Here is a 14,330-nt window from a genome sequence, read left to right as displayed (position 1 = left end):
CATGAACTGACAAGATAGTGTCAGCCTTAAAGTTTTCTATGCCTGTCGAATTCCTAAATTTTCTTTACTGTTGGACACTTGATATATCAGCAAGTGAAGTACCTATATAAGATTTCATCAAGTGTTTGTTCTTCCTGTAAACTGGTGTTGGCTACAGTCTTCTTTATGCAGAGATTGGGGGAATCAGTGTTAAGTAAGTCTGTAATGCTCATGGCATCTGCTCTTCTACTAGTTTTGTTGTAGTCTGGTTGCAGAGAAATTATATGGATCTATGAGAGGTAGTCTACAATGGTATTGTAGGCACCATGTAGATGACATCTGTCATATATTGCACAGTAAGTTCGAGATGACTGAAGCAACAAGGACAAATGCCTTTTGAGGGATGCTATATGGTGTCTGCGTGTGGCTTGCGATCCTTACAGATAATAATATGTCTTCTTACTTCAATATCTTCTTTAAAACATCTGTGTAGACAGTGAGTAATTTACAATCGCACATGGTCCATTTTGACTGCAAGGCCATGGATTTCTTTGAGAAGCCAAGCAGTTGTGCTTCACCTGCCACATCTTTGTAAGACAGCTCCAATGGCTGAATCACTAGTGTCAGTTGTGACAGTCAGCTGTGCATTGAGTACTGGATGGGCCAAAGTGTTCGCTCTTTGGAGGAAGTCTTCAGCTAGTTTAAATGCTTCTTGCCTTTTTCTTCCTTGTGTGTTAGGCACGGTTAGAGTTCAGTGAGGGGTGGGGGTGTGTGTCTGTCACTGCCATCTGTGACAGGAGACACTGATAAAAATTTACGATGCCTAGGAAGAAGTGTCACGGGTCATGGTAATTCTGCAGAGGTGGTAACTGCTTAATGAGTGTGAGCTGAGGTGGGTTTGATCACTGTGACATTTAGTATGTGCGAGAGAAAGCTCACTTTGCCCTTCCACAATTGTGATGTATCCTCATAAATGACCATGCCCGCATCTTATAGGAGAGTGAGAATTGGTTCCATATGCCATTCATGATCATGTGGGATGGCGGAGAATACTGTTATATCATAAAGATAAATGTTAACAACAGTCAAATTTGAAGAGAACTTCATCAGTGAACTGCTGCCAAGTTTGAGCAGCTTTCTTTAGTCTGTAAGACATGAATAGGAAGCAAAAAGTCCAAATGGTCTGATTATTGTGGTCTTAGAGATGTTGTCTGCGCTAATAAGTATCTTGAGGTAACCTTTCATGCAATCAAGATGCTGAAAGTAATGGTGCCTGTTAATGTGTGTTTTAGATCTTGAATATAACGAATTGATTAACAGCTGGGTATTGTTCGAAGCTGTGTAATCATGGCAGTGTCTCACAGAACTGTCAGTTTTTGGTACAGTTTCTATTGTGGAAGCCCATGAGCTGTCCAAAGGCAGACTATCCCTGATGATAATAGTTCATTGACCACCACCTTGCAGACCACAATTGTGTCAATGCCAGCTGATGTGATTTATGGTGGAGCAGGAGTTTTGAGAATTTGATGCAGTGTACCATTAGGGATGGTGCATTGTTTAACTTTCATTTGTGTCTGGTTGTCTGAGGGGATGGTACACTCATTTGATTTGCTGAGAGACAAAACAGAGTGTGCCATACTGATCTGTGTTTGACGTGGTGTGCTTGCAGTCATTGACTTATGTAGTGACAGTGAGACATGGTCAGTCAAAGTGGTTATGGTGAATGTAGTGCCAACTTTGGCTGTGTGATGCGTGAGTGAAAGACTGTTGTATTGCTCATGCACATGAATGCAGCAGACACATTGTGTGTGCATGAGTATAGTTCTGAGTTGTCAGTGTGGAGTGTATCCAATGCTTTGCGGATGTCCATATAAAGCTGCTGTGTCATCATTAGGTACTCCGTCATTGAAAGCTCTCCTTTAGTGTGTTAGAATGTGTGTCCTCATCATGCTAATGCTCAGCAGGGCACTAGGTAGTTTCTGATGGACAAGGAGGCAGTGAGGCAAACAACCATGGGATTAGTTATCTGGTATCATGACGTATTAGCACTGCATTTTTTAAATCTGGCAAAGGCGTCAGTGCCATAGGAAGTTGATGCCTACTACTGGTTCACTCACATCGGTAATGTATGGAATCCATGGAAATTGTTGACCTGAACTTAGTTCCAAGGTACAGTTAGTGGTTCTGGGCAAGGTGAAATGCAAGTAATTTGCGGCATGAAGTTGTAGGGATTTTGTGCCTGATAGTGTTGCATTTGTGTCCTTCAGTTCTAAATTGATGTCTGACCCCAGTACTGACGAGGAAATATTTACATATACTTTTAGCCAAAACAGTTTTCCATTCAGTGGTGGGTGTGACGCATAGAATGTTTGCTGCACACATTGTGGACATTGGTGGGTTGATGTGTCGGCGTGGGGTGCTGTGCCTATTGAGGCTCGTTGTTGCAGTTTAGGTAGCTGCAAGGAGGCTGGTAGTTGTATGATGCTACCAAACAGGACGGACACGATATCGACATTTCGGGGACTTTGACGCAGTGGTGGCAATTGGAACATCATTGCCATCTGCAAGAGCAGTGGTGTATGTGCTGTGCAGGGTGGTGTCCAGACTAGGGGAGTGACGTCACCATCGTGAGCTTTCGGAGTGGTTCGGCATGTGTTGTGTTTGACTGAGATCTAACACTGCAAGTCATGTTGTGATCCACAGCACTGATGTGTTATCTATGTTTTTGCACAGTGAACAATCTGTCTCCAAGGTTCAGCGTCTTCCCTAGTGACTCTGCCTCCTTGAGCAGCCATGGCGAAATGTAGCTGCGGCAGAAGCTTGACGATCCATAGAATATGTAATACAGTGTCTGGAATGAGGTTTGCATCGAGTAGAATCTGCAGCTGGTGTCAGAGTTAGGATTTTGTCTTGGTGATGAGTTGTTCATCATAGATTGCCTGTTTCATTGGTTGTTCTGGGGTGCGTGACAAGTGATGAAGCAAGTCAGATTTTTGACAATTCATATTTATTTCATTTGGGTGCTGCAAGGATGATATTGTTGATAATGTCTGCATTCTGTACTAGGTGGCAAGATCACAAATCGAAGGTTGTCATGCAAAGTTTGCAATGAAGTAAACACATGTTCTTCTGTTGCTAATCGCAGTGCTGATTCTGGCCAGAACAGTGGCAGATTGGATTGCATACCGAGTCTAAACTGAATTATGACCTAGTCGTGGTTGTCCTGTTGCTGTCTTGCAAAATGGTGTAACTGACGAAGTACTGAGGAGCACTCAGCGCAGTTGCGTATCTGGTAATTGCATCTGGACCATGCATTTTATTTTGCACTCTGCGTTCCATCATACATGGCAGTCCTATTTCCAAATAGTGTTTGTAATGTGGTTGGTGCAGGGGTAATATTACTGTTAATGTTTATTCCAACCAGTCCTGCTGCACTTGAAGCCGAATCTTGTACGTAGGTCAGCAGTAAATTGTTAGATGGTGGCCATTGTTGTTGTGTTGCGGAGCCTGTGTCTTTTTCAGAAGCAGCACCTGTAATCATATTGAGTTTGTATTTGAGCACTGGTTGACAGTTATGCTTTATCAGTAAAATCAATGTAATATCATTTACATCAATCCTTAAGGTGTTGTTTGAAGGGGGTGGAGCCCTATTCTTGTCATTCATACTAGTTAGTGCAGTAGGTTAGCCTTGGTAGTGACATCATTTTCAGTTTGTTGGTCAAAGTTGCTATTCTGTAAGATTCTGTGACCTGTTACTGATTGGTCCGCCTGCCGATTTTCTGATGACTGTACCGAGAGATGGTTAGGTTTCGGTATCGCCACTCATTCAGTTCATTGTGATTTGTTTACAGTTAGAATTTGTTATTTTAGAAATATTGAGTGGTTTTTAGGTTCATATTTAGTGATTATATTTTACTGAAGAATCACTAGGACCAATTAGTGGAAGGTGAGTTCATAACAGATTGTTTTCTTTTGTTAGAAATGTGGTTTGTATTGTTGTTACTGTGAATGATTATAACATCAGAAAACATATTTGGTCAATATTCTCACAAAATACCTGTTATTTTTATGTAATTAAGAGTTTAAAAATCATTAAATTTTGAGACATTGGCTCTGCTTACGTATATTACCTGACTTTTAGCTGAAATTACTTGTGACTTTCCCACAAATGGTTTAGTTTTTAACGATCTAAATGCATTTGCAACTTTCAAGTAGCTATGGAAAGGAATTATGGAAAGCCTGAGAGCCGAAATTTTGCAAAATTTAATGCATTTGTGGTTTACAGCGACATCCTTCAGTGTTCCTCTCCATTAAATTCAGCAGAAATAGAGCAACTGGTATGTATTGTTTATCATGGCCAACTGGTCAAGCCAAAAGACTGTGGTGATAAAGGACATGGGTTTGCGTCCAACTGGGTGTAATTTTTTTTTTTCCTCTGCGTCCAACTGGGTCTGGGTGTAACTTCTTTTTTTTTTTTTTTTAACACATTCTGACACTTTCTTACTCATGAAAGTAAAGTATTTTTCTGCAGCATTGATTGTTATTTACATGTAAGAGCTTGCTTTCGTAGTAATGAATACCTTTGATTTTGTGACTCATGCATATTAAAAATACAAAAGATGAAATTGCTGAGTGAAATAGCTGACTGTGACATTTATATTTTTTCTTGTCACAGATAACAGGATATTTGACTGGTTTCTGGAAATTGTCTTAAATGATTATTTATGTTATTTTATGCTCCTAACATAACTTTTTTCCTCTTGACTTTCAGTATTTTTTTATAAAATGGAAATGAAATTCAAATAATTTGAACGCGCACTAAAACGCTCCCTTCGAGTCATATGATGCCTGTGATGTCACTGGCTAGCTCGCTGCTCCTACCATCATAATCCTAATTCACAGTGATGTCTTGTTTGGGAATTTCAATGTCGGAAAATGGATTATAATTGGTATGTAGTACCATACTCTACAAGTATATCTACAAAAATTCCTTAAAAGCTGTTTTTAAGTGTTCCAGAGAATGAGAAGATGCGTAAAATGTGGTTGCACTGTACCGGCAAGTTGCCATCACATTGACACACAATTTCACTAACTTAATTAAAAATGTGTTGCACTGTGAAGTTAACATTAACTTACCTCAAAGACATGCTCTCCCACCGTTACAACAAAGGATAGTATCATGCAACAAAATTAAACTCCAAGTGAAAATTGTCATTTTAACTAATGACACCTCAATCATTCGGTAGCTCAGTTGTTAGAGTGGTAAACCGCTGAATTTTATAAAATGGATGTCCATAAATTGCTGGTTCTAATCTGACACGAAAAAACATTTTACCGTATTTACTCGAATCTAAGCCGCACTTTTTTTCTGTTTTTTGTAATCCAAAAAGCCGCCTGCGGCTTAGAATCGAGTGCAAAGGTAGTGGAAGTTCTGAAAAATGTTGGTAGGTGCTGCCACAACTAACTTCTGCCGTCGAATATATTTAGCGCTACACAGGCATGCTTTGTAGGCACAAAGACAAATACTGGTGCCAAAACCTCCGCGTCAGCAAATAAATTTTTTAAAAAAAGGTGGAAGACGAGCTTTTTTCTCCACCTCGAGTTTCGACCACTGCATTTTCATACATTATCCAATGAAGTAAATACAAATTCCGTATTGTTCATCTTCGAATGTAGCAGAATTTCAATGTACTACGAAAATCCGACATGCAAGACTGTTAGGGATGTTTGTCAATATGGCCAACTCTACTTTCTGAATTTTTTCCTACCTGTGAGAAGAGATGGTTGCTAATAGGAACCTGATGAAATGTGAATCACATGCAGTATTCTTTTCACCATAAGAATAATACGAATATCAACATTTTGCCATGTATTCTTTCATGTTTGCTGCTCTCTCATTTAAATCTTGTCTGCCTAATAAACTACGAAACTAGAGTGAGACAACAGCAAACGCGGAAGAATATACGTATCGTGTCATGTTTATATTCGCATTATTCTTATGCCTAATAGTGATACAGTCAGAAATGAAGCACGGCAACTGATTAGATTTTTAATTCTAAGATGACTAATTTCTGTGCAGAATTTGATGTACTAAAGAAGCGGCCGCAAAGATTTTCAAACGGAGAAACATTTTCGCCTAACTCTCGTTCAGAACATGTTCTATCATAGGCAGTCTATTATTTGGTTCTTGTTGATCATTATCAAAGAAAGCAGCAGTGTAAGTAACAACAAATAGCAGTCTCTTGCCATTGTTTCACTAATGAGACGATTACTCTGTCTTTTTTTTTTAATTGTAAGCGGCGGTAGCGCGCACAAAAGCAAGCCATGCCGCGAGCGGCGACAGACCGTAAACACGCACTATCAGTATGCGACAAACAATACGTGACACAGTACAGTAATGCATTTTCAGCTTTGAGTGACGTGAACACCTATAACAAAGAAAACGGCACTTATCAGATCAAAGCAAAATATGCAATCGATTCAAACCAGACGAAGCACGTGAAAAAGGAAGGGTATACCCGTATAAATACGGACGGAGCGCCTGACGCATAGCAATGGCTACCCTGTAAAGCTTAACTGCTAAGCTTACGACTCGAACCAAACTACTGTAGCTCTATCGTCATTCATTCGACCTAAATTGTGTCTCATATTACAATGGACCAACTTTGTTTCGATTTGGAGGTGCGGCCTAAAACTTTACTCTCGCCTTGAATTTCGAGTCTCAAATTTCCGGTGCGGCTTAGATTCGGGAAATTTTTTTTCCTTTATTTCGAGTCTCATTTTTCAGGTGCGGCTTAGATTAGAGTGCGGCTTAGATTCGAGTAAATACGGTAACTTATTTGTAAAATGACTCGACAGTCCTGTCATATGAAAACCAAATCAAAATTACAAAACTTCACCACACCAATCAGAAACAGCATATTACTGTGTTTTCCTTGCTGTTTACATGTGCTGACATTTACAGTCACTGTTCACGCGTCACATTCAAAAAGATACTTTCTAGTTAATGTGACCACACACTTTTTACTTTATTAGGAACAATTTTTTTTTATCTTTGTGCTGCCTAGCTAGGATCCTTGCTGTTTAAACTTTCGCAGTTTCATCATCTTACATAAAGGTGAAGTAAGTCTGCTTCAGATGCTGACAGTAGTTTTCACTCACAAGCATCTCTTGTGTCACCTGCATGTTGTACACGTTTCATATCTCTCCGTATAACCCAATCATCCTGCATATCGTGGGCGTATAGTGGTATCTTTACTACTAGCAATGACTTCCAAAACATTGAATTGTTTGTACACAAAGAAAATACATTTATCCTCAGTTGTCCATTTTTCAAACTAGGACTAATGTGAAACTATATATAATACATCCCACAATCGAAACAACTGCTATGATCAGTTCTTGCTAACACTGTTGTCGTACTTTGTGTAAAACATTTAAAAATATGACTCTTCCATGATTCAAACATGTAACCTCTTTAACTGCAGTCGTATCTGCTAACTATTGCGGCATGGAACACCTGCCAGATGCAGTGTCTCTGCTGGGTACCTTCTACAAAAGACAGCACCAAGTTTTGCCAAGAATAATTTTGTTGGGCTTTGGATCATAGCTCATGAGTTATAGTTCACAATCTAGTTATTATATACAGACCCATTTGCAAAAGATCTGCCATTCTTTAGTTTTGAGCAAGTTTAATGACATTGCAGGAGGCAGGAAAAAGAGTGACATCTTGGATATTCGGGAATCCAGCCGGATGTTCGCGTCGTTCTCGCACGATATTTCAACACCGTGCCTCGCTGTCTTCTTCAGGTGCTACCTGAGACTGGTCCTGGGGTCGATCGAGTCCAGTATTTATGCCTTGGAGGAGATGGGCGTTCCCTAATCGGTCCGCGCCGAGTTGAGTTTTCCATCTGTGGTCCGCGCCCGCCAGACTCGGCTTCAACCGACCCCTCCAGTCACGGATGTTCCGACTGTCGTTGGCACTTGTTTTGGCCATCCTCAATGGTTGTGTTTGTCATCTGAGGTGTGTCAGACCCAATCTGATATGTTGGGTACTCTATCTCATGACTGTTACTATGATTTCCACTTCTGTTTCATGCTGGGCGCTCCCTAATCTGTCCACGCTGCATCGTGTGTTCCGTCTGAGGTCTGCGCCCGCCAGACGCGGCTACATTGTCCCTCCCTGGTCGCCCGGCCTGGCCGTCTTCTGAAGTGGAGTTTATGATCTGGGGTGTGTCAAATCTGGTCTCTAATATCGGACACCTTGTCTCACAGCTGTTCCCTCGGTCTCCACTTCTATTTCTTGTAGAATCCCGGAGTGTCCTGCGTTGAGTTTTCACAAGCTCAAGCGCTGGATTCCAGGCAGTGCTGATTTGGTATCTCGAGTCACGGTTGATTAGATTGTCTGTGACCTTAATCTCAATGGCTTCTTTAATGACACTGTCCCAAAATCTTGAGGTCTGTGTCACAATCTTGGTGTCATTGTAATCCATTGAATGACCAAGTTCCAGATAATGCTCTGCTATGGCTGATTTAGTTGTCTGCCTAAGTCTGGTATGTCTCTGTTGTTCTTTACACCTAATGTCCACAGTTCTGGTGGTCTGACCAATGTATGACATCCCACACTGGCATGGTATGTTGTAGATACCTGGCTTGCTTAGCCCAAGGTCATCTTTTACATTCCCCAGCGTAGCCCCAATTTTGGTGGGTGGGAAAAATATGCTCTTGATGTCATATTTCTGGCGAATCCTGCTGATCTTGGCAGAGATAGGTCCGGCGTATGGCAGGTATGCCATCTTCTTTGCCTCTTCTGGTTCTTCTTCTGGATCCTTTGGCTGGTTGGCAGGTTGAAGTGCCTTCTGGATATCTCTAGAGGAGTACCCCTTCCCGCTGAACACTGATTGTAAGTGTTCTATTTCTGTGGCCAGACTATCAGGATCTGACAGAGTTAGTGCTCTGTGGACCAGTGTTTTGAACACTCCATTCTTCTGTGCCGGATGGTGGCAACTGCTGGCTTGTAGGTATAAGTCAGTGTGCGTAGTTTTGCGGTACACACTGTGTCCAAATGTGCCATCTGCCTTTCTCTTCACCAGAACATCCAAGAACGGAAGTAGTCCTTCCTTCTCCATTTCCATTGTGAACTGAATGTTCGGATGGCAAGAGTTCAGATGTAGCAGGAACTCATCTAACTTCTCTCTACCATGGGGCCAGATGATAAATGTATCATCCACATACCTAAAAAAGCACTTGGGTTGATATGTGGCTGAAGAGAGTGCCTCCTCTTCAGACCTTTCCATAAATAGGTTGGCCACCACTGGTGATAGGGGGCTGCCCATCGCCACCCCTTCTGTTTGTTCGGCACAGAAGAATGGAGTGCTCAAAACACTGGTCCACAGAGCACTAACTGTGTCAGATCCTGATAGTCTGGCCACAGAAATAGAATGCTTACAATCAGTGTTCAGCAGGAATGGGTACTCCTTTAGAGATATCCAGAAGGCACTTCAACCTGCCAACCGGCCAAAGGATCGAGAAGAAGAACCAGAAGAGGCAAAGAAGATGGCATACCTGCCATATGCCGAACCTCTCTCTGCCAAGATCAGCAGGATTCTCCAGAAATATGACATCAAGAGCATATTTTTCCCACCCACCAAAATTGGGGCTATGCTGGGGAATATAGAGGATGACCTTGGGCTACGCAAGCCAGCTATCTACAACATACCATGCCAGTGTGGGATATCCTACATTGACCAGACCACCAGAACTGTGGACATAAGGTGTAAAGAACACCAGAGACATACCAGACTTAGGCAGGCAACTAAATCAGCCATAGCAGAGCATTGTCTGGAACGTGGTCATTCAATGGATTACAATGACATGAAGATTGTGACACAGACCTCAAGATTTTGGGACAGTGTCATTAAAGAAGCCATTGAGATTAAGGTCACAGACAATCTAATCAACCGTGACTCGGGATACGAAATCAGCACTGCCTGGAATCCAGCGCTTGAGCTTGTGAAAACTCAACGCAGGACACTCCGGGATTCTACAAGAAATAGAAGTGGAGACCGAGAGAACAGCCGTGAGACAAGGTGTCGGACATTAGAGACCAGATCTGACACACCCCAAATCTTGAACTCAACTTCAGAAGACGGCCAGGCCGGGCGCGGACGGCGGAGGGAACACCGGAGACCAGAGAGGGACATTGTAGCCGCGTCTGGCGGGCACGGTCCTCAGATGGAACACACGACGTGGCGCGGACCGATTAGGGAGCGCCCAGCATGAAACAGAAGTGGATATCATTGTAAAAGTCATGAGATAGAGTACCCAACATATCAGATCGGGTCTGACACACCTCAGATGACAACCACAACCGTTGAGGATGACCAAAACGGGCGCTGATGGCAGTCGGAACATCCGTGACTGGAGGGGTCCGTTGAAGCCGAGTCTGGCGGGCGCGGACCACAGATGGAACACTCGACTTGGCGCGAACCGATTAGGGAACGCCCAGCTCCTCCCAGGCATAAATACTGGACTCGATTGACCGAAGGACCAGTCTCAGGTAGCACCTGAAGAAGACAGCGAGGCACGCTGTTGAAATATCATGCGAGAATGACGCGTACATCTGGCTGGATTCCTGAACATCCAAGATGTCAACAGATCGTTGGGAAAGCATGAAGAATTACAGGAAAAAGAATGTCAGTCATCCCACATATTGCCTCTGTAAATGGGTAGAACATAAAGGAGGCTTCCACTGTCCTAATTCACAAAATTCCTTTCTATTGTTACTTAAAACTTGTAATTGTGTGTTCTACTAAATAGCTGAACTATTTGCAGTAAAAGTGTGTAAAAACCTCGTAACTTGGGCTAACGGTCCTATAAGACAAGTATAGCTTCGTCTTACTCCTAGTGTGTGATGTCACCAGAGCATCAGCCAATAACAGTGCATTTTTGAACATGTGACCAGATCTTGACATTTAATGATTTTTAAGCTTTAATTACATAAAAATAACAGACATTTTGTGAGTATATTGACCGTAAATACTATTTAAATGTTACAATGAATCAGAATAACAGCAAACTGAACAATATTTTTAATACTGGAAAGTAGCCTATTCACCATTTTTTCCAAATGCATACTTATTTCTGAGTTTGGTGTTAGGCAGGAATTTAAGATCACAGCTTAAATTATTGCAAATGAAACTGGCAGCAACCATCTTTCTGCTATTGAGTCCTTAAAAACAGTAAACAGAATGAAAGATCCCTGCCATAATATTTTTAAACTATACCACCATATGAGAAACATTTTGATTTGTCTGATACATGTTATAAACTTTGATGAACTGCAGGAGTTCTCAAAAATGCATTTTTTTAAATTTTGTTTTTTTAAGACCCAAATCGTTTGATGTATCATATAGGAAAGTAGGCTACTTCATCATTTGGATCTGTAGGAGCAAGTTACAACCACATTCTCTGCATTTTCTTATTCTTTGACACTGCCTGAAACAATTTTGTGGGTGTTTTTATAGATATATTTGTACAATGTGGTACTACACACTATTCCTAACTCATTGTCTGAAATGCAAAATCCAATACAAGATGTCAATGTGTCTGAGAATAAAATGACATAAACAGTATTTACGGCAATTTTCAGAACACAGTCAAATACCCTGTCATTATTACGCCTGCATGGAAACATGTGGTCAGGGTAAACATTTCTGTGCATTTCAGCTGAGACTCATGGAAGTGGACATGGTGCGCATGTTACTCTTAAGGAGGAGGCAAGAGCGTCGAAGGTGGACACGTCAGCTCAATGGAATGAGGCACCATGCAATATGGCAACGTAACCTGAGGGACGAGATGAATCCATTTGAAATGCCCGAGAGCAACTTCATGGCGAAATACAGACTGAGTCGGGAGGTGGTCTGTAATTTGGTTGAGGAACTGCGGCCGTACGTGAAAGGCCATCAAAGAACTACAGCCATTCCTCTGCACTTGAAGGTACATTTGTTTAGCAAATCCTGAAATGATTAAATCAATTAAACATGCCCAATCAGTCATTAAATGCATTTGTTACTTTTTTTCTTCTAGGTTTTGACAACTCTTCACTTCTTGGGACATGGGTCTGTTCAAAAGGGGGTAGGGGCTGACAATGTAGCTGCCATGAGTCAGCCAAGCGTTTCAAGGTGCATTGATGAAGTTGTGAAGGCTCTTAATGTGCCTGCAATTCTGAGGGCTGGTGTCCCCTTTCCTGATACACGAGAAGAAAGGTTTCGTATTATGCAAAGGTACTGCATATATTGTACCATCTTTTGTGGTGAACATTGTTTCCTTACACTAAAAGTTACTGTTTTAAAAATAAATGACATGTTACAGGAACTTCAGATGCTCATCCATTCATGGTGTCATTGGGCTTGTGGAGGGAGCTCATGTAATTATTGCAGCTCCTGATGTTCACGAAGAGCAGTATGTGAACAGGCATGGCACACATTCCCTGAATGTTCAAGTGGTAAGTACTAAGATTTGAAACCTTGAGTTGCTGCACATACAAATGACAACAATATTTCTAGTTTGCTGCTTTGTCATTTATACTTTGCAGGCATGTGACTCGGACATGATGATCATAAATATCTTGGCACGATACCCTGGGTCATCGAGTGACTCCTTTGTGTGGGCCAGTTCTGCACTTAGATCGAAAATAGAAGAGTTGTATAGAGGAGGAGAAGAATGCTGGTTATTAGGTAACTACAAAGAAATATTAAATGCTATCTTTTTTTTGCTGTAATACAACCTAACGGAAGTTACAATTATTTGCACATATTTATCATATTTTTTTGATTTATTTTTTCAATAGGGGATTCTGGATACCCTAATGAACCGTGGCTCCATATACCAGTAACTGATCCTCTACCTAACAGCAGAGAAGCCAGTTTTAATCAAGCCCACATGATAGCTAGAAGCATTGTGAAGAAGACAATAGGACACCTACGCAACAGATTCAGGTGTTTAAATAAACACAGAGTACTGGAATACAACCCAGTGAAAGCAGGCTTCATTACAAATGCGTGTGCAGTTTTGCACAACAAATGTGTGACTGCCCATATTCCTCTGCCTCAATCTGAAGCAGATCACAGTGACAGCAGCAGTGATGAAGATGAGCCACCACCAGTGGTGAATGAAGGCCACACAAGAGACAGATTGCTGCAGGAGGCTCGAGTTGTCAGAGCGGGAATTATTGCCAGATTGCCCCCACTTCCACCTGGTGGGCCCTACAACCCTTGCAGGGCCCATTCACATTACTAAAGATAGTATTTGTCTCAAATTTTCAGAAACATGGAATTTCTTTTATTAGAGTAGAATCCCCATGAATTTCCTCCTGTGGTTAATTTACTATGTGATAGAAATGTTTGTTTTATATCTGTGCTGCAGTCTGTGTGAAATTTGCATTCCATACTAACCGTTTCAGCACAGTAACCAATTTATCTTTCAGTAAGCTTGTCCCCAGTTAAAGTAACAGATACTGTGAGGTAACAGACACTGTGAGGTAGCCATCTTTGATTTTTATGTAATGAAAATGATGTTAACTCTTTAGATAAGAATTTATTTCCTCAATCAAGACAAATTACCTTTTAAAAGCAAGTCAGCATGTTACAATTTCCTCTGTATTTTAGTGAAAGTATTGTTTCATTAGTACTGTAATGAAAGTCTGAGTCAAATTTGTACAAACATGATTTAATAAATTAGTATAAAAGCATGAATACATAGTTTGCATCACTGACATGAATTTTTAATTATGCTTCATTGCTTGCTTCGATTTCAATGTCTGATTAGAATGTAATATAATTCAAACCAAATTTCGCTGTTTACACTACTCATTGTCTCTCCTATGCCTCAGGTACTCCTCCAGTCTGGAAGAACATACAACAGTTAAACAATAAATAAGCTGGGGAAAAATCAAAAGATTGAAATTTATTTGAAATTTACTCCTTCATGGCTCATACAAACACCCCAGCTGCTCCTACAAATGCCTCACCTGTATTTTCAATGGCAACAGTTCTGTGTTCTTCACACTGAAGCTGTGCACATCTGATGGTGTTTTGCTCCTGCATCCATATCAACTGTTGTCTGGTGATGTCTACCTGAGGATCATCATCTTTGGCAGCTGCACCACCTACATTTACCAAAATAATCTAAATTACAAGATCAAAATATTAAAAAAACAATTAACTTCTGCAGATTAACTTTAGGTGATAATGACAATGGTACTATGTTTGCACTTCTTCACAATTGTAGCACACGAAGATTCAGTTACATGTGAAGCAGGAATGAACCCTGATATATAGAGCATACATTCT

At 41.1% G+C, this 14,330-nt stretch overlaps 1 protein-coding gene across 9 annotated transcripts in view; it reads left to right on the top strand.

Annotated features, from left to right (window-relative positions):
- Positions 1-13,935, top strand: part of LOC126416126 (iron-sulfur protein NUBPL) — a 35,519-nt gene extending 21,584 nt beyond the window's left edge. For 8 of the 9 annotated variants that reach the window (XM_050083661.1, XM_050083656.1, XM_050083659.1 and 5 more), the window contains 5 exons: positions 11,707-11,976; positions 12,067-12,263; positions 12,352-12,484; positions 12,575-12,716; positions 12,830-13,935. In XM_050083661.1, coding sequence (XP_049939618.1) covers positions 11,716-11,976; positions 12,067-12,263; positions 12,352-12,484; positions 12,575-12,716; positions 12,830-13,278 — 1,182 coding nt within the window. In that variant the 5' untranslated portion in view covers positions 11,707-11,715 and the 3' untranslated portion in view covers positions 13,279-13,935. Of the gene's footprint in view, positions 1-11,706; positions 11,977-12,066; positions 12,264-12,351; positions 12,485-12,574; positions 12,717-12,829 lie in introns of those variants that run through there. The other variant, XM_050083663.1, reaches the window with a different exon arrangement.
- Positions 13,936-14,330: the final 395 nt, after the last annotated feature.

This window comes from Schistocerca serialis, chromosome 8, assembly GCF_023864345.2.
Source record: "Schistocerca serialis cubense isolate TAMUIC-IGC-003099 chromosome 8, iqSchSeri2.2, whole genome shotgun sequence".
Classification (NCBI taxonomy): Eukaryota; Metazoa; Arthropoda; class Insecta; order Orthoptera; family Acrididae; genus Schistocerca; species Schistocerca serialis.
The sequence above is the reverse complement of the archived record's forward strand: the minus strand, read 5'-3'. Positions and strand labels throughout refer to the sequence as shown.